Genomic DNA, 22,393 nt, shown 5'->3' with positions numbered 1-22,393 from the left:
TATTCTGCCTCTGCATATCCTTATTCATGCCTCTGATCGACGACATACAGGGTGTTCTTCCCGAGGATTTGCCCAAAGATCTATCAAAATACCTACTCTTTGATAAAGTGCGCAGTCGTTGGGTGATTGACAATCCAGAGGAGGAAGACTCTTTCGAGTTTAATCCTATCTTAGAGCGTTGGGTACCTGTTATTCAGGATTATCAAACCGAGAAGAGACCTCATGATGAAGTAAGCAATCCCGAAGATTTGAAACGTGAGAAGCGTCAACGGCTCGAAGAATTGAAACGAGAGAAAGAGGAATTGAGGCAGTATCGGCAAAAGAGAAATTGTTGCATCTATGTTAGTCAGGTTCCCAAAGACATCACTTTCGAGGAACTGGAGGCGATATTTGGCAAATATGGAGTTCTCGCACAGGATTTGCGCACAGAATCCTCTAAAATCAAAATGTATAAGGACGAGGAAGACCACTTCAAAGGCGACTGTCTAATAGAATATCTGAAAGAAGAGAGTTGTGATCTTGCAATCGGATTGTTGGATGATACAAAGCTTCGACCCGCAGATGAATCTCCCATTCGAGTTTCAAAAGCTGAGTTTAGCAATCAAACAGAGCCGAAACCTCGAGTAAAAATGAAAACTAAGGAACGTCTGCAGCTCAAGAAGAAAATTGAACGGATACACAAGAAATTGCACGATTGGTCTGACACGGAGGAAGATGATGAAACAAGGCGATTGAGAGAGGAAAGGACGCTAATTTTCAAGCACTGTTTCACGCTCAAAGAACTTGAGGACGATCCGGGAGCAATATTAGATATCAAAGAGGATATACGAGAAGGTTGCGAAGAAATTGGCGACGTTACAAACGTTGTCTTATATGACCTTGAAGAGGACGGAATTGTCAGTGTTCGATTCAAGTCCGCCGTAGCTGCAAACAATTGTATTTCCAAGATGAACGGAAGGTACTTTGGAGGCCACAGGTTACAAGTGGAGAAGTATGATGGAGTAACTCAGTATAAAAAAAGCACAGGAGATGCTGCCGAGGCAGATAGATTAGATAAGTTCGCGCAATGGGTTGAAGGTAAATAGGTCGTCAGCAGTTTGATGATGTAATCATCTTTTTTTAAAAAATTTTCAGTAGGACAGTCGAAGACACACGAGTTACTATACTATGCCACCAAAGAAGCAAGTTGAAGAAAAGAAGCCTTTGTTGGGAAGACCTGGAAACAACTTAAAATCTGGAATTGTTGGTCTCGCAAACGTTGGTAAGTCCACCTTCTTCCAGGCCATCACCAGATGTCCACTAGGGAACCCTGCGAACTACCCATTTGCAACGATCGAGCCCGAGGAAGCTCGTGTGATCGTTCCCTCAGAACGTCTCGACAAGCTCTATGAACTATACAAGCCCCCAAAGAAGGTTCCAGCTTATATTACTATCTATGATATTGCTGGTTTGACTAAGGGAGCCGCCTCTGGTGAAGGATTGGGTAATGCTTTTTTGTCCAACATCCGTGCCGTCGACGCCATCTATCAAGTTGTCAGATGTTTCGATGATGCAGATATCATTCACATTGAAGGAGACGTTGATCCAACAAGAGACTTGGACATCATTTCCAATGAGTTGAGACTGAAAGACATTGAGTTCGCCAAGTCTCATTTAGAAGGTATTCACAAAATCACCAAAAGAGGAGGTCAGTCTCTGGAAGTCAAGCAAAAGAAAGAAGAAGCCGCATTGGTTGAAAGGATCATTGAGCTTTTGGAGAGTGGCCAAAGAGTTTACAACCAAAATTGGACTGCCAAGGAAATTGAAGTCATAAACACCATGTTCCTTTTGACTGCCAAACCTACCATCTATTTGATCAACTTGTCTGAGAGGGATTATGTCAGGAAAAAGAACAAGCATTTGCTGAAGATCAAGGAATGGGTTGACAAGTACTCTCCAGGTGATGTCATCATCCCTCTTTCTGTTTCCTACGAGGAGAGACTGTCTAAAATGGAGACAGATGAGGAGAGAGCTGAAGAGGAAAAAAGGGTTGGAGCTCCATCTGTTCTACCAAAAATCATCACAACTATGAGAAAGAAACTGGATCTTATCTCCTTCTTCACTGCTGGTGAAAAGGATGAAGTGAGAGAGTGGACCATCAGGGATGGAACTAAGGCTCCTCAAGCTGCAGGAGTTATTCATACAGATTTGATGAAAACTTTCATCTTGGCAAATGTTATGAAGTACGACGATTTGATCGAGTTAGGAGATGAGAACGCAGTGAAGGCTGCTGGTAAATTGCTTCAAAAGGGCAAGGATTACACGGTTGAGGATGGTGATATTATCTACTTCAGAGCCGGTGCAGGCAAGAACTAGGTTTATGTAATGGTGTAAAGATGTCGTATGATCTTACCTTTACGAACTTGCACTTGAAAAAATCGACAAACTTGAATATACACGATCGATGATGCTACGACCACTCTCTTCTCCAGCCAAAAGAGAATTCCGTTTCGTCACTAGGGGATTTTCTCTCTCAAGGATGAGTTTGAATGAGCTGAAGTCAAAGGACTTAAAGTCCGAAGCAGAACCCAAAAAAAGAAAGCCTTTGTCAAGACTTCCTGTTGGAGGCCCGGACTACTCTAAGCAAACACTGAAAAGGAACCCCATTGAGTTTTTGACATGGAAGTCTGTTGTTGTGTTTGTCATATTTGGGTCTGCCCTCACTTATGTGTTCACTAATGAGAAAGAAAAGCTCAAGCTAAGAAGGGAAGCCGAACAAAACCGGGGAATGGGTAAACCCTTAATCGGTGGGCCATTCAATCTGATTGATACAGAAGGAAAGCCATTTACACAGGAAAATCTGAAAGGTCGGTTTTCGATTATCTACTTCGGATTCACAAATTGTCCTGATATCTGTCCTGACGAACTAGACAAATTGGGCTTGATTTTGGACGGACTCAAATCAAAGTACAACATCGAGCTTCAGCCAATCTTTATTACCTGCGATCCAGCAAGAGATTCACCACAGGTTATCAAAGAATATTTGAAGGACTTCCACCCATCGATTATTGGGTTGACTGGAGACTACGATGAAATCAAGAAATGCTGTAAGAACTACAGGGTGTACTTTTCGACTCCGCGCAACGTCAAGCCAGGTCAAGACTACTTGGTTGATCACTCTATCTTCTTCTATTTAATGGATCCTGAAGGTGAATTCATCGATGTCTTGGGTCGCCAATACGATGCTGAGCAGGCAATAGACAAAATCAAGTCCAACGTATCTGTCTACCAGCCTCGAGCAGAAAGAGAAAAGGCCAAGGCAGGGTGGTTGGGATTCCTGTACAAATAATGCTTCAGTGTTTTGAAGACAGCAAACTGTCATCATTCACATGTACATATATCAGATAAAAACTATGATCAGAAATTTAGGCTATTTCTTGAGGATATTTCTCAGATTTTGCGCTTTCTAACGACTACCTACATGCCTATATTATCTTCTATCTTTCTTGCGTTAATTAAATCTCACGCTTATTTGGGAGTACAAGTACAGAAAATTTTCAACGTCAAGGACGGAAAACCCAGCTCAGGATTTGTGAATCGCCGCAGAGCCCCATCATTGTTTTTTTTTTTTTAGTGTCGACACCGCACTATCTGTCTGTTTTTAAAGGCATGAATACGTGTAGTTTGTAATAGCTGGCAATTATTGAGAATACTATGCTCTACTGTGAGAGTTCACTTGGCCAAGTTTAGTTTTAAGTCGGTATCCGGCCGAGATCTGAACATTGTAATTAAGCAAGTTGCTGTTTATATAGTCCGTTATTGCAGGCATCGTTAGCGTAGCTATCTATCTCGCGTTTTGTTTGGTTATTGCACGACCGTTGTTTTTGAGTTTTCCTTCGACAAGTCTCAACTTTTTCTTCAAGCAGAGGCAAATAGGATGAATTGTTTGTTTGTCAAAACTAACTAAGCTAAATATTCCTTTTTCCAAGTAAACGCGGTTGAAATTTTACATCCTTATTATAAAACTGGTAAAGTCACGTTGAAAAGGGGTAAATCAAAAATCAATCAGTGACTCCCCTAGCAGACAACAAATATCCAATCATAGAACACTTAACATCGTTTTCCATTAGAACTTGCAAAACATAATGGTAAGTACTTGAAGATGGTACTTTACAGATGGGAATCTCGAGAGGGTCCCCTTATAGTTCCGACTTCAGACAGACGTTCTAACGAGTTTTTAGGTGCTTTTCAAACGAAAGAAAGTGGAGTTCAGCCCACCTCCAGCTCTGCCTCAGGATTTCGATTTATCGACTGAAGTCTGGTTTATTCCTGAAACTGGAGAGTGGTTTTTGGATTACGATCAGTATCTGAGTCGCATGGACTACTACAATATAAAGAAATTTGTATGTGAAACATCCGGAAACTCCAATTTCACATTTTTCGAAGCCCTGAAAGTTGAACAAAGTGAAATGAGCATGATGGAGGCAAGATTTCCGGATCCAGTTAAGGAGCCAATTCTGCGATACGTGTCATTTTCTACAACTCCAAGAATTGATGCTCTAGTTGATGAAGTTTACGCAAAATTCAAGGACGATTTTTTCCCAGGGGATCAGGTAGTGGTCAAAACAGATTCTGGCGATAAAGTACACGGAGTTGTGCGTGAGAAAGCAAGATTCAATGCCATCACCTTGCCTGATGGAACGGTGAAAGAGGGTTACTGCTCTTACCGAGTTCTTCTTCAAAATAACGAGGAAATTACCGTGAACTCCATTTCACAAATCGCCAGAGAAAGGAATTCTTTCACCAAATGGTACGTTAAAGCATTTTTGAAAATGAGTCTCACCAGATCCACTAGACTTGGTTCTCCTTGGGTCTTGAAAGACTCAGTCGCAAAAAAATACAGGATTTCATTGGAGTATCCTGACCATCTCAAACAGTATGAACATCCAAAGGATTCACTAAGAAAGATCACGCTCACCAATAAGCTCAAAGCTGATGAACACATATTTGACAATCTCAAAGAAACTCCGCCTACCGCTCATGAACAAGAAAATGGGTTCACATTGCAGTTATGGAAACAAAAATGGTATGATGCTCTGAAACACTGTACAGTCTATTTCCAGGATACTCCAGAAAGTGATGCCGACCCAGAGATCAAACAGAAAATTCTTACCCTTTTCCAATATTCAAGCGTCAAAGTTCTACCGAAATTTGACCCGAAGACCGTTAACTTTTTGGTCACTTCTATCCCCTACTCTCCAAAAGCCGTATACACGCCTGACAATATATTCTATCATGTTCTCGACAACAAAATTAAAGTCTGGCATTATGAAAAGTGTTTTCGGTTTTTTAAGAGCTTGAACATCACATATAGAAAAATCATGACAGCTCAAACTCAAATAGATGAGAATTCAGCATCTCCGGACGTGACGTCTCCTAATCCTAACAATGGTTACGTTGATATATTGCCTGCCTCTGGATTGAAACCACAGGCCGCAACTCCTTTGGATTCAAGAAGTTCGACTCCTATCAATGTGTTTAATGGCAGCAAATTCAGGCCACCAGGGCTTATTGATGACCTGAAGCTGCCGTTTCGCGGGGTCTCAAAATCACGTCCCAAAATTATTAAGCTTCCAGGGATACAAGATAGTTCTGATATTCTGGAATCGTGGATATTTTTGAACATGTATGCAAAAGCTCTAGTTATCGACAATTTCACTTTTGACGACTATTTCGCTGCATTAAGATGGGAAGATGAGGAGACTATCTGTCCGTTGCTTATGGAGATTTACTGTGGTATGTTCAAGGCTTTCATGGATGGTAGACGTCGTCTTTTAGTTACATTACCAAAAGAAAATGTTCTTGACAACGGAGATGATGATGATAAATTGAACGATGACGATCAGCCTGATGATGATGTTTCCGAAATCAAAACGGAGTCGCCTAAAGTTCTTGCGCAGGATGAAGATGAAAAAGCAGAACTCTCTCATGAAGAAGACGAGGCGGAAGAGGAAATCATCAACCACAATGCATATTCTTTCCTGAGATACAAAAATCGTCCATGGGAAGATAGGCTGGCAACGCGTCAATTCAAAGAGGGAAATTGGCTTATGGTGCTGATCGGAATAATGGCGACAGTCGAGTTCTTGCCAGAGTACAAAGCTGACATCAACCGTATATTCGAAATCCTTGCCCCAGCCGAGGAAGCATCAACAGCTGAAACATTGCAACGGAACTACTTCAAAAAGCTTTCGGCTGAAGATCGTGCGAAGACCATTGCTATAATGATGTCACTGCTTTTAAATGGTACTGTGATTCGGTCTCATATCGATAAATGTTTGGAAGATGCAACTGCCCTTAGGCGTGACCGGCTTGAGCTCATAAAAGAGTTCAAGGTGATTATGGATCAGGCAATTGTGATTCAAAAGAATATTATCGAAACTCTGAAGCCTATCACGACTGCTCAAATAAAGAATTGGAACCATGACCCTGAAAAAACGCAAGAGCTTATTGAGCAAAAGAAAAAGGTTAGTAGGCTGGGTTTCAGCTACCTCCCACCCGAGCCAACTGCTCTGGAGAAGGCTGTATGCGCTAGTAATCCGGATTTCATGAAACTCATTAAACAAAGGGTGGAGAAGATGAAAGAAATCGATGAGATGAAACAAAAGCGCAGGAACCTGGAAAAGAGCTTGAACGAAATCGATTGTCAAAGAATTTGTTACATTGGCCGTGATAGATTTTACAACAGATACTGGTGGTTTGAGAAAAATGGTCTCCCTAACTTAAGCTCGACCGCACACCATGACGACGAAGAAGAAGATGGAGCCGACATGAGCGATGCCGGCTCTGAGTATGAAGAGGAGTCCTATTTAATGGGACGGTTGTGGATTCAGGGTCCTGGTGATGAAGACCGTAAAGTTTTCCTAAAGTTTGACGATGATCAGTTAAAGAGATGGAACGAAATAGTACATGGGTCTTCGGAAAATGCTAGCAATGACAAGGTAGTCGGGATCGATCCAACTGATAAACAGAAAGATGTAACAAATGCGGCTGCTAATGTTAAAGATGACAAAGAGAAAGAGTCTGTGAGAGATCCTCATTTTGTCGAGGCTGCGCGAGCTCTCTTTGGTCTCACATTTGATGAAGGAGAAGTGAGAGACGAAAAAGGATTTGTGGTTGTGGACAAGTATGGCTCCACCATAGAGAGACAATTTAGTTCTATCGAGCGAAAAATTCTAGAAGAGGGCAGCGATATCTTGGTATCGTCATCTGACTGGGGATACCTTGAGCGTCCAGAGCAGATTGACGAACTATTGAGATGGCTAAACATCGAGGGGGAGCGGGAAAAGCATCTACGCAAAAAAATAGTGGATCTTCAAGATCAGATTACTAACAGTTTGAGTTCTAGGGTTAAAACTGTTGGAATCGGCTGCAAGTCAGATGACGAGCTGAAATTTGAGAAGGTGATTGCTGAGACAGAAATAAGTGAGGATGATGACGAAGGCGGTGACGAAGAACATGGTTCTCAGGAGGAGGATGATAGCAACAAAGCATCCATACGTTCCGAGGCTAGGAAACGGAAGCGTGATGATGATGAAGTTCGAATGCCAAAACGAACTAGAAGAGGTGGGAAACGCGATTTGGAGAAACAAATGATGAAAGAACGTCAAGCAAAACTGGATAGATTGGAACATGCAAAAGAGATGCTGCATTCTTTGAGGACAGACAGAGACAGGCAGAATCTACTGTCATGGGTGAATTCTCGCGCAGTGGAAACTTACGGTTACTCTCACTATGAAGGCCCCAAGATTGCTGCAAAGTCTATAGGAAGAGGTCGTAAGAAGGCTGGAAGATAAGTGTGATTATGCTCATAATAAAGAGACAAGAAAACAAATTGAAGTGTATAGTCCAATAGAATTTAAAGTGGATGTAAAAATGAAAAATAAATTTTCCTGTACAGATTGTTTTTAAATGCTTCCGAGACAGGTTTACAGGACTGCTACTAAACAACATAGGGTGCCTGGTTTTGCTGGTAAAAGGCTACAATCTAAAAGGGTATCTCCAAAAGAGCTGGCATCGCAGTCTCATTTGCCTAAAATAGAAAATCCAGAGACCCCAGATAGGGATATAAATCCCAAAAGGAAACTTCCAAAGCCAGCTTATGAGTCTGAAAACTTCAAGGTGCCCGAATGGAAGCGCGCTTTTGGAGAGCTCTTTATAAATGTGTTCCGTATCGATATGGATAATGTGAGGGCTGGAACAATGGGAGGATCGAAATATTATTATATGTGCAAAGATCAAGGATTACAGTTCAAAGACGAGCCGTTGTCCGAAACAGCAATCTTCTGGTACCAAACTCTGGGTTTGCCTCGAACTTTTGGCCAATGGTTCCAGATCACTGGCCTTCATGTCTGGTTACTCTTTGTTAGAATGAGAGCCATGCCATTCAAAGTCGGGAAAAACTATCAACAAAAGCTCGTCGACAAATTCTTCAAAGACATTGAGCTCCGACTCAGTGAGGAAATGAACATTCTTTCAGGACAAATCAGAGAAAGTTACATGAAAGACTTCCATTCGCAACTTTTAGGAATAACATTTTCGTATGATGAAGCTCTTGCTTCGAACTCAGACAGCGTGTTAGCTGCGGCTCTCTGGAGAAATGTGTTTAATGGTGACAGGAACATAGACTGTGTCAAATTAGAAGCCCTCGTGAGGTATGTCAGGATGCAACTATACATATTGAACAAAATTAGTGATAGAGCATTTGGTTTTGGCGATTTTGAATTTATCGCACCAAATGAAACTATCGAACCACTTACACCTGAGGAAGAGGAAAAACTGAAGGAGGCAACTCGTCAAAAGTATGAACCGCAGAATGGAAAAATTCTGCCTAGTAACCGCTCGAGCCTTTCGCTAGACGAATGATTTTTGTATATACGAAATTTGAAAAAAATTAATCCCTGAAGCTCTTATGAGACTTACTCCGATATTGATACAGGAGGCGCCGTGTTTTCGAAATCCTGCAGGAGAACACGTTCTTAGCTTGCGAAACTTGCAAATAGCATTCATTGAGAGTTTCAATGAAACGGATGATGTTAATGAAGCTCTGGACCTAACAAACAATGAGATACGCACACTTAGTTTCAACACACGCTTGAGGAGAATCAAAACTCTCTTACTTGCTCGCAATCAGATTGTCGATATAGACGCTAACATCGCTGCACTGCTTCCCCGTCTTAATACATTGTCATTAGTTGAAAATAATATCTCACATTTGTCAAATTTACTTCCTTTGAGGCACTGTCGCAACCTCGAAAACATATACCTCACCGGTAATCCAGTCACAACTTCAAGATACTACAAGGAGTTTGTTGTTTGGTTAATACCTGGATTAACTGTGCTTGACTTCGAGCGTGTGAAGCCTCGTTTAAAAAAGTCCGCTGAAGAATTGCTGGGCACGTTTGACCAACCCAGCAAGCTAGCATTAAAACTTCTAGACAATAAAGAGCTGGAGCCTCTGAAGGAGCCTAGTTCCATAGAAACACAGCAATCGATCAGACTCACAGAGGAAGAGCGATCCAAACTGGAGGCCGATTTGATGAACGCGACTAGCCTTGACGAAATAGAGCGCATAGAGTTAGCTTTGAAACGAGGCTACATAGAGTAATTTTACAAATCATTGCGTTTATCCTAGTAATATATCACGAAAGCATATCTTTGATTGACATTCGAGAATCTTTCAATTTGTCATCGAGGCCAAGTAATCCAAACTTTGTACCATTCAGCTCAATCCTGTTCAGAGATAAGACATCGGGCAGCACATCTATCAAACTCTCATCATTTTTCTTTCTGACGAAGCACTGGTGACACACTTCTCCCTGGCTACCAGCCTCCTCGTACCATCTCAGAGATCTGGTATTATGGCAATGCTGGCATTCATGGGGAACAGGTACAGGAAGTTTAGCAAGCGAGGTGTCTCTTTTCATCATTTTGAGAGATTCTTCATAGAGCTGATGCCAGTATTCGCCTGTTGCTGCAGACCTGTTTTGTTTGAGCTCTGTGCAATAAAGCTTGATGAGTGGTTGTTCCTTCTTTCCTTTCATCTTTCCAGGAGCGCGTAAGGAAACAAAGTCTGTTAACTGGTGACCACAGCATACTATCCGTGGTACTGGCCGCATAGATTTGTTGAAATCTTTCACTTTAGAATTGAACGTTCTATCAGGTACCAACTCGAATCCAACAGTGCAACCTTCGGTATCCAGGCAGCATGATACGTGTATAGGCTTCTGACAAACTTTACAATCAAGGAGACTGCCACCGTATCCACAAATGGTACATTTTCTGCCAGAGTTTTTCAAAAGAGAAAGCTCAGTACCAAACACTGGTTGCAAAGAGTTGGAGCCAAATCCGCAAAAAGGATCAAAGGTTGCACAGATTATATGGCACCAGTTGCCACTTGCCGTTCTCTTCAGGGCATCAGGGTATGAGTATGAGAATCCTGATTTGCTTCCTTTACTATCTGTCTCCTTTGCTGGGCACAAAACACATTTGTAATGAGTGGAATACAGAGGGTGTAGGTCATTTGAACAAGTATCGCAAAGCCACTTATAACTGCTCAGTTCCGATGGTGATTCCATATTGATATCTCCATAGCAAGATGCATGGACATTCAAACCACATAAAGTGCAAATCAAGATCTCTTCAGCCATTCCATACTCTCTACACACGCAGCAGGCACGAGTATCATTTGCAAATGGCGGTTTGTATTGCTTCTCCCCCTTGAATTGATGGTTTGGTATGGAGATATCAAACTTGCTTTCGTAGCGGGATTCCAGCGGAGCAGGTTTCTGCTTTTTGACTTTACTTTCGAGAGCTTCTTCGGAAACTCTTTTCTTCAAATTCACCGGCTCTTCGCTTTTTCGCACTTCAGAGTATGGTAATGTGACCGTTAAAGATTGTTTTTGAGCAGACTCTGCTTTTGGAGGTTTCTTGACCTTGATTGACTTTTTCTTTAGCTTGTCCTCGAATGGATCTTCATATGAACCCATATCTTCCTTAATTTTTGATTTGCTCCTTCGTGAGATATCCGGTTTCTTGTCACAATCTGTGTGCTTACGAGGCCACAGCTGACACTCTTCTCTTGCTTTGATAATTTTGCGGGCATCCTCGTACAGCTCAAACTCGATCTTTCGCTTCCATCCATTTCCACCCCGTTGACTTTGTTTGCGCATAATCTCGTAGGGATCTTCCCACTCTACACCATATTCTCTCCAAAGACGGGCACACCGTAAACAAAGACCTGGGAACACCTGCTCGTATGATTCTGGAAGAGTAGTTCCTGAAAGCTTGTACCATTTCTTGGAATTTCTTGTATGACAGTGCTTGCACTCAAAAATGACATTATTTCTCTCAATCTTCTCCGTACTATAAGAAGAATCATCCTCAGAATCATTAACGTCGACACCCTCTGCTTTTGCAAGCTTTGTCAAACGATTTTTAGGTCTGCCTGCGTAGTTATCCCAAATTAAATGGCCATTTTTTGTTTTCTTCCAAAGGTAGTAAAATCGGACTATCATAGCTGATGACTGGGTCTTAACGTCTTTGAACACTGGGAACAACTCGCTTCCATTTATCTTGACAGACTCCTCGAACCTTTGGATTTCTTCCGGTGTAAAGGTTGGCTCCTTCAAAGAGTCTCTCGTAAATTTGGATACTTCCTGTAAAGCTTTTTCAGGATTGTAATCATTATGCATCAAAGTTTTCAGTGCAGCATCAATGAAATTGGGTGTCGTGGGAATCATACCCAGCCTCTCCACAAAAGGCTTTGCATCTGCTAGATATCTTTCAACCATCCCATCATCATTTTCAGGTTGCTTCCAAAGAAGCTCGCTGGTAGCATCCGTGCCTCGCTCCACATATCCTTTAGGTTTTGGTTGTAGCCATTTAGGTAAATCATCAGGATCATAATCTCTGTACTTCTCCGGCATGGGAAAACTACCACTGTCTTCGTCGATCTGCGATGGACTTTTCTTTTTGGTACTCTTTTTCCGGCTTTTGGCCTTTGAATAATTTGAATCGTCATAGTATACGACTGGGTGGCCATACCAATCGACAATTCCCGTAAACTGGTGCTTTGTTCCCAGTCTTGAGGCCGCTCGCGGATATGGTCGGTCTTGGAGGTCTAGCGCGTCTTCTAGTTTGGCATGCATACCGAGGTATCTGTATGGCCACTCTTCCAACTCTCTTCTTTTCTCAAAGCTCAAATTCTTATCTGCTTCAAGAAATGCAATGGCAAGCTCCTCATACCGTGCAAGCTTGCCGTTCGGTGGTTCTGTTTCATTAGTCTGAATGGATTCGGACCTGGATTCTGCTTCCATGGGCGTCTGGGAACTAGAAACGTCCTCACTTGCATCGGAATCTTCATCTTTTATCGACGCTGCAATCTGAGAAGGAAGACCACTATGGAGCATATGACCCCGTTTCTCCGACAATTCTTCCTCCAGCTCTTTATTACAAGCAGCACAAAACCATGCAAAACCTCTTTTGGGTTTGTTCATGATAGGCGGGTCCACACAAAGCAAATGGTAAATCTTTTGACACCTTAAGCACTGTACTGAATCAGAGGATGCGGCCCATTGCATACACTTTTCGCAATTTTTCGGGTCTGACAGTAGATCTTGTCCTCGTCCCACCTCGACAAAAATATATTCATAACGTTTCGTGAGAGCTTTGTAATAGTTTGGCGGCAAATTCGTGAGCTTTATCGTTGGGAGTACGTCGTACATTTTCACCATGTATCTATCATAGAGCTTTTCAAAGTAAAAACTGTGAGGAATCATTCGGTATGCATCCAAATCTTCAATTTCTGATCGGTGCTTCACAGTAACGAAACCTCGAAAACTTGAGATAGGACATTCATCCATATGCAGAGATGCAAATAGCAATCTTGAATCCGGCGACTTCCTGTTGAGATCGCGCGGCCGATAAAACCAGCAAACTTCGAAGTTGTAATTCTTTGCGCTTTTGGTGGCATCGTCCTTCTCTTTCCGAGCGAAACCTTTTATTCTCGCAATGTAGTACGGCTCTCCAGGAGGCTCGCAAATCATGTATATGAAATCTCCCTTTTTTATTCTCGTTCCATCCTTGAGTGTGAGAACGTTGTTTTCCACCTTTGCGCCCTTGAGATCAAGCACAACGTTGAATTCCTGGTCACACTCGGGCTGAAAATTTGTCGGTACCACTTCGTCAACCGGAACATATTGAGACTTGTCCTGGCTCTTGTTCTTACCTGCTAGCTTTGTAGGCGTCTCGGGTTTAAGAGGCTCGGCCTTCTTGGTGGCTTTCTTGATAGCACTTGCTTCTCGCTCTTGTTCGTGCACAAGGTCAAGCTCGCTTTTTTCTTTGTAGTTGACGTTGACAGTTGTCTTTCGTTTGGGACGAGCAGAGTCCATGACCACTGTAACTAGATTGTCACGCTTAGCCTCTAACAAATAACGAAAGCAGGAGTAAGAAGAGGCCGTGGCGTTGGAAGGAAAAGATATTTTGCGTGCAAAAAATCACTGCAAGTCTGGCGCACGACGGCAAGGGGATGTATCTTACACATAACCAGACTCATCTACTGGTATGTATGACTACGTTTGCATCTGGTATATGGACACTAATCGTTGACTTTCGCGACAGCTTATTAGCTGACATTTACAGAACTGGCAACCATGCAATATTGACGCTATCGCAAATACGCGGAAACAGAATCTTAGATGTAAGTTTGCAGGAAGTAGCTGCGGTAGAGAGTATGTCTCAAGTAAGCGGAATGATCCTTGTGTTCCTTAATTTCTTCCATCTAGGAATTACGGCAAATTAAAAAAGTATCTTCCAAACTCGTTGGGTCAATAAATCGATGTGTACACGTTGTCGATCTAGAGTGTCGTTGAGACAAAGTGTGCCCACGGGGATTGCCTCCGTTTGTTCAGGAGCGGCCTTGCATGAACAACGGACGCAAAGATATTGAATAACTCGATTTAAAGTTTTCGGGTGTAAAGATGTAAATATCCAAAGTTTCATAAAACAATTCAATGGACCAAGAGAGAGGCGTGCCCGATATCCCGGGGGATTTGGTATCTCCTGAGGTTGCAGACTACTTGAAGTCACGTGTATCTCGAATATTGAGAACGAGGTTCAATTCCTTTCCAGGTTCTCAACCTGTGAGTTTTGCAAGAGAGCACTTGACAACGTTAAAAACCAGAGACTATCTTGTGTGTGAAAAATCAGATGGCCTGCGATGTTTGCTTTTGGTGATGATCAATGAGGACACTGGAGAGGAAGGAACGTTTCTTATCAACAGAGAAAACCAGTATTACATAGTTCCTGGGTTTCATTTTCCAAGGACCAGCAAAAACTTCGACAGCTCGCATAATGGTACAATCGTTGACGGTGAGCTAGTTTGGAGCAGAAATCCGGTCACTGGAATCAAAGAAATACGGTATCTGATTTTTGATTGTCTTGCTATGGACATGAACAGTGTCATGCATAAAAACTTATGGAAAAGACTGTACCACGCTCAGCATGAGTTTCACAAACCATACATGGATCTTCGGCGGACCTTTCCAGATGCTTGTGCACAATTCCCTTTCAAGCTGGATTTCAAGAATATGACACAACCGTACAAAATCCGCAAGATTTTCCAGGAGATGAAAAACCTGACCTATGTTTCTGACGGGTTGATCTTGACTTGTTGTGATACTCCTTATATTCCGGGGACAGACAGCAATTTATTGAAGTGGAAGCCTGCAGAAGAGAATACAATAGATTTGAAGTTAAAATTGGAATTCCCTGTATATGTTGACGAGTCCTTACCCAAGCACGATCCGAACCGGGAATATTATGACTACGATGCGACCCCTACCATCAAACTGTATGTCTGGAAGGGTAAAGAGGAGACTGAAGACGAGTCCATTGAAGATAATATCCAACGGAACGATGGAGAATATGTGAACAGCTTCAGTGGCTACGAAGAATGGGGCCAATTAACTATCACGGACGAGGAATGGGAAGAATTGAAAAAAACGGGCGAGTCTTTTAACGGGCGAATTGCAGAAGTCAGAAGAAATGAGAAAGGTGAGTGGAAACTCCTCCGTTTTAGAGACGACAAGATTCATGGAAACTACATCAGTGTTGTCTCAAAGGTGCTGAAGTCCATAGATGATTCTGTGAGTAAGGAGGAGCTCATAGCTGCCGAGGATGAGATTAGGGCCAGATGGATGGAAAGAGAAAAGCTAAAACAACAGTACGCTCAGCACGCCCAGCATACGCATTCGCAACAACCCCCTCCTAAGCCTGAACCAACCCCTCCACAGAAACGCAATATAGAAGCCGCTCCAAAACCTGCTGACGATGATGAATATTACGAATCAGACGGTTTTGAGGAGTTGCCAACATACACTAAAACAAAAAGTCCAAAATATGGAGACATGGAACTTCCCAGTAAAAGAAGACATGTATAACTAGTTGTATAGTAATGCATCTCTATGTACAATCTTTCTTATATATAAGAAAACACGCAGTTTTTGTAAAGCTCCCGTGGATTTCCATTTCCAGAGAGTAAGAACTCCATCTCGGATAGTCTTGGCAAGACCTCCTGGATATTGTCCTCTCTTGAAAATCCTCTCTTTTCAATTTCATGGGGAATCATCTTACATTCTAGCATGTGCTCCACAAGAGCGCGAACTTGTTCTCTGCTCATTCTCTGAACGTGCAGATGTTCTAGATTGCCGTTTTTAACTAGCTGTTCGGTAAATTTGCGATCCCACTGATCAAATTTGGCGTAGTAATCTGGCTCCCGTAATCCAAGCGCAACAGGGATGGTGTCGTTATCCTTGTGGTCGGACTTCGTCGCCATGACAATGGCGCCTTTCTGGAATGTCCTGTCGCCGCTGATAAAATCCACCAGAGTTCTCAACAATTGAAATTTTTGGAAGTAGATCGGGTTGTTGTTTATGTCTCTGTACCTAGTGTTCGCAAAGTGACAAAGGGCACTAAAGTTGTCAATCGTTAAAAACACAGGAATTTCTTTCTGAGCTGCAAGTTCGTCCATCAAGAATTGAAAGACATCGGCACGGCTCACTGCAGGGTTATACAGAACTTTTCCCAAAACTTCACGTAGTGTATTCTTTTCGGTGAAGGTAATGGGCGTTTGTTTTTTCACTGATTCGAAAGCAGGAGAATATGGTCTTGAGAGATTTATCTTATTGAAAACGCTCTTGTTCAAAACAAACCACTTCTTAAGCAAATCTCTGCTTGCCATTGGCTGTTCATACAATCCTGTCGCATTGTTGTATTTGAAATCGTTAGAACCGTCAACAAGAGCATCCATATTCGAAATTTGAAGAACCACGCTGTCTTTTTCAACTGCTAGAGCATGGAATTGTGTAAGCATCGTCGATTTACCAACGCCCAAGTCTCCCGTTATTATCATTCTATTTTCTTTCGATGAGGACAACAAGCTCTTGGTGAAAAATTCATGAACCTGACTAGTCTCGACTTTTCGCGATAGAGTAATAGGTCTGGAGTACAGTTCGTTGAACTGGTTAGGTTTGAACGCACCAAGGATGTGCAATTTCTGGTAGCTTGTTTTCTTGAATTTAACAACCTCATCAAGATGCAGGTTTTCAGCAGAGAACACTGGCAATCTCTCGTGAACTTCCTGATCAGTGGCGCTCTTTTTGTAATTCTCAGAAATTAGCAGTTTGTTGAATCTTTTATCCTTGCCGGGACCTTTTTTGTCTTTGGACGGATCATATTTGGTCTTTCTACTGAACGACTTGGATTTATGAACCGCATGCTGAAATGTAGAGCTCGAAAACGGACGCCTTTGGGAAAGCCGGGCAAGCCCTAGAGGTCGAAACATCTGTATCCTTCAATATCAAGTTTCTTCCAAAGTTTTTTTTTCGCTTTCAGCTGGAACTCGACGAGTCTTACGTAATAGTTAACGAAAGTCAAATTAAGCATTATTACATAAAAGCTAGGTCAGCCGCGATTGGGATTAAATTAGCCACTGCCTAGTATCTCAACATTATCTCAACATGATTAACATTCATAGCGTGCTCGGGGTGTCATTTAGATGTTAAAAACCTTTTTGAACTTAGCAAGGTACTTCTTCAAACCGGTCTTAGTCTCCTCAGTCTTCGCAGTCTCCGAAGCTTTACCCTCAGCATCAGTAGCTGCATTGTCAGTCTTGTCCTTGGAATCACCTAATGCAGTAGAAGCCTTATCCTTCATGTCGTCAACAGCAGTCTCGACCTTGTCCTTAGCATCGCTCAGAGCAGGCTCTCCTTGCTTCTTAGCATCCTCAAGAGAGGATTCAACCTTGGACTCAAATTCCTTAGCAGAGTCAGCAATAGTTTTGCCGGCCTCGTCAGCCTTGGTTTCGGCTGTGTTGATAGCGTCAGTAGCTTTGGTTTTAATCTAGAAAATGTCAGTTTACTACAGCATTGAGTAAAAGAACATACCTCTTCAGAAGACATATAAAAAATGTGTACTATATTTACAATCGTTTGGTTTCATTGCCCTTTATATACACATACCAGCCACACAGTACTAAAATCAGGTAGTATTATTATCGGAAGGCTGTGTAATTGAAAGGAACAATAATACAGGCAACTCCATTGTGCCACGTTATTATAGTTTCTGACAGCGATAGGTAGATATGTGTTCCACACTACCCTGGGCAACTATTTTCGGCAATGGATCAGCTATTAGGGGAATGTACATTTCGTGGCTAGTTTCGGTTCAGTATCGTACCGAAATTATGCAAGCATGTTTTATCTTTGAAGCAATTTTTGTAGCCAGCTGTGTATAATTGTTTACGTCACGTGTCGTACGCGTTCCACACACCAACCATCATCTGAGACCGATAAGTATTTTACGAAATAGAACTCTTCATCCGTACACCAGATATATACAGGGAGGAAAAAATTTTCGGTGTTAATAGGACTCATAAAGGCGTCAGAAAACCTGGCGCGGCAAAGATTCACGGCAAACTGCTTATTTTTCTCAGCTGGCGGTTTGCGGGAAAAATGTAAAAATTGAGTACCGCCATTTTCATATTCTAGTGTTTTAGAATTATATTTAACAACACCTTAGCATATTTTAGTTCTCTGGAGTATTCATATCTGACTCACGATGGATTTACGGGTCGGCAGAAAGTACCGGATCGGCAGAAAGATCGGGTCAGGTTCTTTCGGTGATATCTATCTTGGTACGAACATTATTTCCGGTGAGGAGGTCGCTATCAAGCTCGAGAATGTTAGAGCTAAGCACCCTCAACTGGAATACGAGGCGAAAGTCTACAAGGCTCTTTGTGGAGGTGTCGGCATTCCTTTCGTGAGATGGTTCGGAACAGAGTGCGATTACAACGCTATGGTTATCGATCTTCTTGGACCATCTTTGGAGGACCTCTTCAACTACTGTAACAGAAAATTCTCATACAAGACTGTGCTTTTGCTTGCGGATCAGCTTCTCTGCAGGATTGAATTCATACATGCCAGAAGCTTCATTCACAGAGACATTAAACCTGATAATTTTTTGATGGGCATTGGCAAAAAAGGTTCACAAGTTAACGTGATCGACTTTGGTCTTGCAAAGAAGTTTAGGGATCCAAGAACCCATCTCCACATTCCTTACAGAGAGAACAAAAATCTTACTGGAACAGCAAGATATGCATCAATCAACACTCATCTCGGTATCGAGCAATCTAGAAGGGACGATTTGGAATCTTTGGGATACGTCCTCATATATTTCTGTCGGGGCTCTTTGCCATGGCAGGGTTTAAAGGCGGCCACCAAAAGACAAAAGTACGACCGCATCTTGGAGAAGAAGATGGCAACCCCTGCTGAAGTTTTGGCTAGAGGCCTTCCTCTTGAATTCAGACATTACCTGAACTATGTGAGAGCTCTAAGGTTCGATGACAAGCCTGACTATATTTATTTGAGGAAAATATTCAGACAGCTATTCATTAGGGAAGGGTACCTTTATGATTCGATTTTCGACTGGACTGTTTTCAAGTACAAGCTGCACCAGCAGCAACAACAACAACAACAGCAGCAGCAACAAAAGGCCATTCAAAATGGCGATGAAGGCGAAGGAAAGCAAGAGGACAAACAGGAAGACAAACAAGACCCTACGACATTACAGCAACCAACACAGCAGCAGCAGCATAATCTCTCATCGCAACAACAATATTACCAAGATCCAGTGTCCAGCCCTAATGCCGTGAAGCCGCTATTACAACAATCGCAAAGTCAGGCCCAACCGGTTCCTGATCCATCTCCATTGCCTGTAGGCACTCAATACAAGAGCGTTCAGCAAGGTTACAATAATAAGTCTGCTTCTCAACTGAATGCTCCGCAAAACCACGAACAGTCGAACTTTAATCCAGCATGGCTCTAGTTGTCAGTTCAGGTAAAGATTAAGTATATCAACTCCATTTTGGTACTTCTGTTGTTGATCAGTTAGCTGATGTCTGTTTGTGCGTATTCGTATAGTATATTTTAGCTTATCTGGGCCATTATTTCTCATTGTCCATAATCAATTCAAATCTAATTTACAACCCTATAAAATTAATCGTCGCGACTACAGTCGCATTTCGGACTTGGTTTTCGAAGCTGCGTTGGCGGAGACTTCAGGCAAGGAGTCTTTTACCCGGGTATGAAGAACCCCATACGTAAAGTATTTCGTTCCCTGAATTTTATTAGAGGAATTAAAACAAAGAGAGGCATGACTGATATCTTTTTTGGAACGACTACAACTCTCAACAGGTTTTCGTTCCTACGAGCTAACGATGACTTTATTTCCAAAACTATTCGAGATCCGCTTTCACCTTCACGTTTAGTATTTTACAAACAGGATGGCAAAAATGGGGTTCATCCGTATATGATTCAAAAAAACGGCAGATATGGCTTGCTCAACTTGCAATTGAACACGCTTCCATCACAATTGGTTCAAATTTTTCATGACTGGAGTGTGAAGAATTCGAAGAAAGCGGTCGATCTGAGGGACGATGTTACAATGGTCTTTCTGGGTCTCGATGAAGACGGGTTAGACGAAAGATTCCTTTTCAATGATAATTCTTTGACTAGCTCTTTCATATACCCGAATTCTTGTGAACTGAAAGAATACCCTCAGTTTAAGTACGATAAATATCAGGGGACTCCATACTATGCAGTTGATGTCACACACAGTCAAGAGCTCCAAGCTTATCTCTCATCGTTTGACGACGTTAACATAGTGAGCAACATGATGAGTATTCTTACCGTGTCCAAAAATGAGTCCTCCTTGTTTGCGTACTCCAAAATGTATGTTGATTGGCTTATGAGAAACAAGTTCTGTCCAGGCTGTGGGCAGCGAGTGATTCCAGTGGATGCTGGAACAAGACTTTTATGTCAAACTCCCAAAGATGAATGTCCTGTGAAAAGCTCTGCTGTGAGTAATGTCTGCTTCCCCCGTACAGATCCAGTCATTATCGTGGGCGCTGTCTCCTCCGACGGCAAAAAAATCCTTTTGGGGAATAGCCGAAGACATCCCGCAGGTCCAAACGGTAAGAGAATGTTCTCGTGTATTGCTGGGTTTATGGAACCAGGGGAAACCATAGAGGAGTCCACACTCAGAGAAATCTGGGAAGAGACTGGATGCTCCGCACAGGAAGTCAAGATAGCTGCAAGTCAACCTTGGCCGTTCCCTGCAAATCTGATGATTGGCTGCTTTGGGGTTGTTCACTTCAATGGAGTTCATGAGATTATTAATACGGAGTTGGATAATGAACTGGCTGAATGTAGATGGTTTGATGCTGACGATATCAAAACCCTTTTGAGTGGGGGAGAACTTGAAGATATTTCTCTTCCAATGGAAGGAAGTATCGCATACGAACTTATTAAGAGCCTTGCTCTCGGTAAATACTAGAGATTCCAATTTACTAAACGCACATAGACATATTTCGTCATACTCATAACATTCATCGTTTTGCTGGAGCCTGTCCTTCTTGTGCGGCCTGCATAGCCTGCTGCTTAGCAATATCCTCGGCGGTTGGCATTCCTTCGGTGAAGATTTTCTCCAGAGTTAACTTCTGATCAGCCAACAGCTCCTTCGTTTTCTGTTGTTCTTCTTGCAACAGCTTCTCTCCATTCTCCTTCAAGTAATTGTACATGTGAAGGTAGTTTTTCTGCCCATGTTCTCTGATCAGGTCCAAAGGCATCTTTTTAGGTCTGATTTGGGAGATACCCAGTAATGAGGAGGTAAGGGTGGAGCCATTGATTTGCTTCTGCTCTTTTTCCCATTGTTGTCTCAACTTCGCCTCTCTCTCAGCAAATTCTTCTGGGATTTTCTTTTTATCCTTGAACGATGCTAAAACAGGTCTCACATCCTTAATTGGCTGGGTGGCCAGGTATTCAAGGAAAGGAATCAATCTAACAAGTTTATCGTCTTTTTTGCCATCCCATTTATCAATAGGAATTGCGTTTTCAGGCTGCATCGAATAACACGATTCATCTGGATCAATGATGATCAGTTTTCCTAAATCTCTGTTCATCAAGCTCAAATCCTTGATCACTTTCCCATCTTTGGTTCTGCAAGCCTCGCGGAACAAAGAGTAGGAAATGAACGCATGATAGGGGTCCAGTTTAGCAACAGCCGTTTCAGCAAAAGCCATTGAAGATCTAGAAAAGATCACAATTTCATAGTATTGCGAAAGGTAGCCCAAAAAGTAGTCGACCCCTGGTCTCTTGGCAGTCTTCCATCCTTTTTTATGGTCCCAATCGGCATGAATAAGCAGGTCATCAAGCTCTAACACTAAGGTCAACGGGTGTCTGTAGGGAGCAGGAGGCGGAGGCGGAAGGAGATCAGTGAACGCCGGTTCGGAAAACACGTTTGTGACTCCCCACATTCTCTTCTTGAATCTAGTCCACACGTTCACTGGATTCAGTCCGTTCTCATCGGGGTTGTACAGTTCCTTATCTTCCTCTGGGTCCCAGTCTCTGGAATTGTAGATTCCTCCTGCCAACGCGGCCCCTAGAACAGAGAACCAGAACAATTTGGCCAGTCTGTCTTTCTTCTTATCTAGAGAGGATTTGACATTGTTTCTTCTCTTTTTAGGTTGACCATACTCGTCTTCTTGCGGTTCGTATCTTTTAGGTTCTCCTTCAGATTTGGGCTCTGTATCTATGCCCGCTTTGGCAAGAAGGTCCTCGTCCAGGATGGAGTCAGATTTTTTCTCGTCCTTTTTCTCACTGTAAAATCTATACCGAGACGCATCCAGAGTGCGTCTCGCAACGATTGGCTTTTGTGTCACCAAACGTGCACATCTGGCAGATTTTGTGACAAGGTTAATCATTTTATGTACAGGTAAGAGGCGAATTAAATTTGAAAA

The 22,393-nt window shown here is 42.4% G+C and overlaps 13 protein-coding genes across 13 annotated transcripts; 9 read left to right on the top strand and 4 right to left on the bottom strand.

The window, feature by feature from the left end:
* Positions 1 to 26: 26 nt before the first annotated feature.
* Positions 27 to 1,085, top strand: KL911_000844 (uncharacterized protein; the record flags this gene model as incomplete). The annotated part of the gene is made up of 1 exon (XM_043201143.1): positions 27 to 1,085. One exon carries the CDS (start codon positions 27 to 29, stop codon positions 1,083 to 1,085), a length of 1,059 nt encoding a protein of 352 aa, XP_043056408.1.
* Positions 1,086 to 1,167: 82 nt separating this feature from the next.
* On the top strand, positions 1,168 to 2,355 carry KL911_000843 (uncharacterized protein; the record flags this gene model as incomplete). The annotated part of the gene is made up of 1 exon (XM_043201142.1): positions 1,168 to 2,355. The coding sequence occupies one exon, from the start codon at positions 1,168 to 1,170 to the stop codon at positions 2,353 to 2,355; it is 1,188 nt and encodes a 395-aa protein (XP_043056407.1).
* A 163-nt stretch (positions 2,356 to 2,518) lies between these two features.
* KL911_000842 (uncharacterized protein) lies at positions 2,519 to 3,328 on the top strand (the record flags this gene model as incomplete). Its single annotated transcript, XM_043201141.1, has 1 exon — positions 2,519 to 3,328. One exon carries the CDS (start codon positions 2,519 to 2,521, stop codon positions 3,326 to 3,328), a length of 810 nt encoding a protein of 269 aa, XP_043056406.1.
* Positions 3,329 to 4,355: 1,027 nt separating this feature from the next.
* KL911_000841 (uncharacterized protein) lies at positions 4,356 to 7,835 on the top strand (the record flags this gene model as incomplete). Its single annotated transcript, XM_043201140.1, has 1 exon — positions 4,356 to 7,835. One exon carries the CDS (start codon positions 4,356 to 4,358, stop codon positions 7,833 to 7,835), a length of 3,480 nt encoding a protein of 1,159 aa, XP_043056405.1.
* A 115-nt stretch (positions 7,836 to 7,950) lies between these two features.
* KL911_000840 (uncharacterized protein) lies at positions 7,951 to 8,904 on the top strand (the record flags this gene model as incomplete). Its single annotated transcript, XM_043201139.1, has 1 exon — positions 7,951 to 8,904. One exon carries the CDS (start codon positions 7,951 to 7,953, stop codon positions 8,902 to 8,904), a length of 954 nt encoding a protein of 317 aa, XP_043056404.1.
* A 46-nt stretch (positions 8,905 to 8,950) lies between these two features.
* On the top strand, positions 8,951 to 9,646 carry KL911_000839 (uncharacterized protein; the record flags this gene model as incomplete). Its single annotated transcript, XM_043201137.1, has 1 exon — positions 8,951 to 9,646. One exon carries the CDS (start codon positions 8,951 to 8,953, stop codon positions 9,644 to 9,646), a length of 696 nt encoding a protein of 231 aa, XP_043056403.1.
* A 34-nt stretch (positions 9,647 to 9,680) lies between these two features.
* On the bottom strand, positions 9,681 to 13,430 carry KL911_000838 (uncharacterized protein; the record flags this gene model as incomplete). The annotated part of the gene is made up of 1 exon (XM_043201136.1): positions 9,681 to 13,430. The coding sequence occupies one exon, from the start codon at positions 13,428 to 13,430 to the stop codon at positions 9,681 to 9,683; it is 3,750 nt and encodes a 1,249-aa protein (XP_043056402.1).
* A 621-nt stretch (positions 13,431 to 14,051) lies between these two features.
* KL911_000837 (uncharacterized protein) lies at positions 14,052 to 15,479 on the top strand (the record flags this gene model as incomplete). The annotated part of the gene is made up of 1 exon (XM_043201135.1): positions 14,052 to 15,479. One exon carries the CDS (start codon positions 14,052 to 14,054, stop codon positions 15,477 to 15,479), a length of 1,428 nt encoding a protein of 475 aa, XP_043056401.1.
* Positions 15,480 to 15,517: 38 nt separating this feature from the next.
* On the bottom strand, positions 15,518 to 16,882 carry KL911_000836 (uncharacterized protein; the record flags this gene model as incomplete). The annotated part of the gene is made up of 1 exon (XM_043201134.1): positions 15,518 to 16,882. The coding sequence occupies one exon, from the start codon at positions 16,880 to 16,882 to the stop codon at positions 15,518 to 15,520; it is 1,365 nt and encodes a 454-aa protein (XP_043056400.1).
* Positions 16,883 to 17,091: 209 nt separating this feature from the next.
* Positions 17,092 to 18,079, bottom strand: KL911_000835 (uncharacterized protein; the record flags this gene model as incomplete). The annotated part of the gene is made up of 2 exons (XM_043201133.1): positions 17,092 to 17,439; positions 18,068 to 18,079. The coding sequence occupies 2 exons, from the start codon at positions 18,077 to 18,079 to the stop codon at positions 17,092 to 17,094; spliced, it is 360 nt and encodes a 119-aa protein (XP_043056399.1).
* Positions 18,080 to 18,156: 77 nt separating this feature from the next.
* Positions 18,157 to 19,422, top strand: KL911_000834 (uncharacterized protein; the record flags this gene model as incomplete). Its single annotated transcript, XM_043201132.1, has 1 exon — positions 18,157 to 19,422. One exon carries the CDS (start codon positions 18,157 to 18,159, stop codon positions 19,420 to 19,422), a length of 1,266 nt encoding a protein of 421 aa, XP_043056398.1.
* Positions 19,423 to 19,749: 327 nt separating this feature from the next.
* Positions 19,750 to 20,931, top strand: KL911_000833 (uncharacterized protein; the record flags this gene model as incomplete). The annotated part of the gene is made up of 1 exon (XM_043201131.1): positions 19,750 to 20,931. One exon carries the CDS (start codon positions 19,750 to 19,752, stop codon positions 20,929 to 20,931), a length of 1,182 nt encoding a protein of 393 aa, XP_043056397.1.
* Positions 20,932 to 20,983: 52 nt separating this feature from the next.
* Positions 20,984 to 22,357, bottom strand: KL911_000832 (uncharacterized protein; the record flags this gene model as incomplete). The annotated part of the gene is made up of 1 exon (XM_043201130.1): positions 20,984 to 22,357. One exon carries the CDS (start codon positions 22,355 to 22,357, stop codon positions 20,984 to 20,986), a length of 1,374 nt encoding a protein of 457 aa, XP_043056396.1.
* Between the last annotated feature and the right edge of the window lie 36 nt (positions 22,358 to 22,393).

Source organism: Ogataea haglerorum (genome assembly GCF_019207285.1).
Source record: "Ogataea haglerorum isolate 81-453-3 chromosome Unknown 81-453-3_NODE_2_length_903871_cov_94.662503, whole genome shotgun sequence".
Taxonomy (NCBI): domain Eukaryota; kingdom Fungi; phylum Ascomycota; class Pichiomycetes; order Pichiales; family Pichiaceae; genus Ogataea; species Ogataea haglerorum.
Note: the sequence above shows the minus strand (reverse complement) of the source record. Positions and strands in the feature narration are given on the sequence as shown.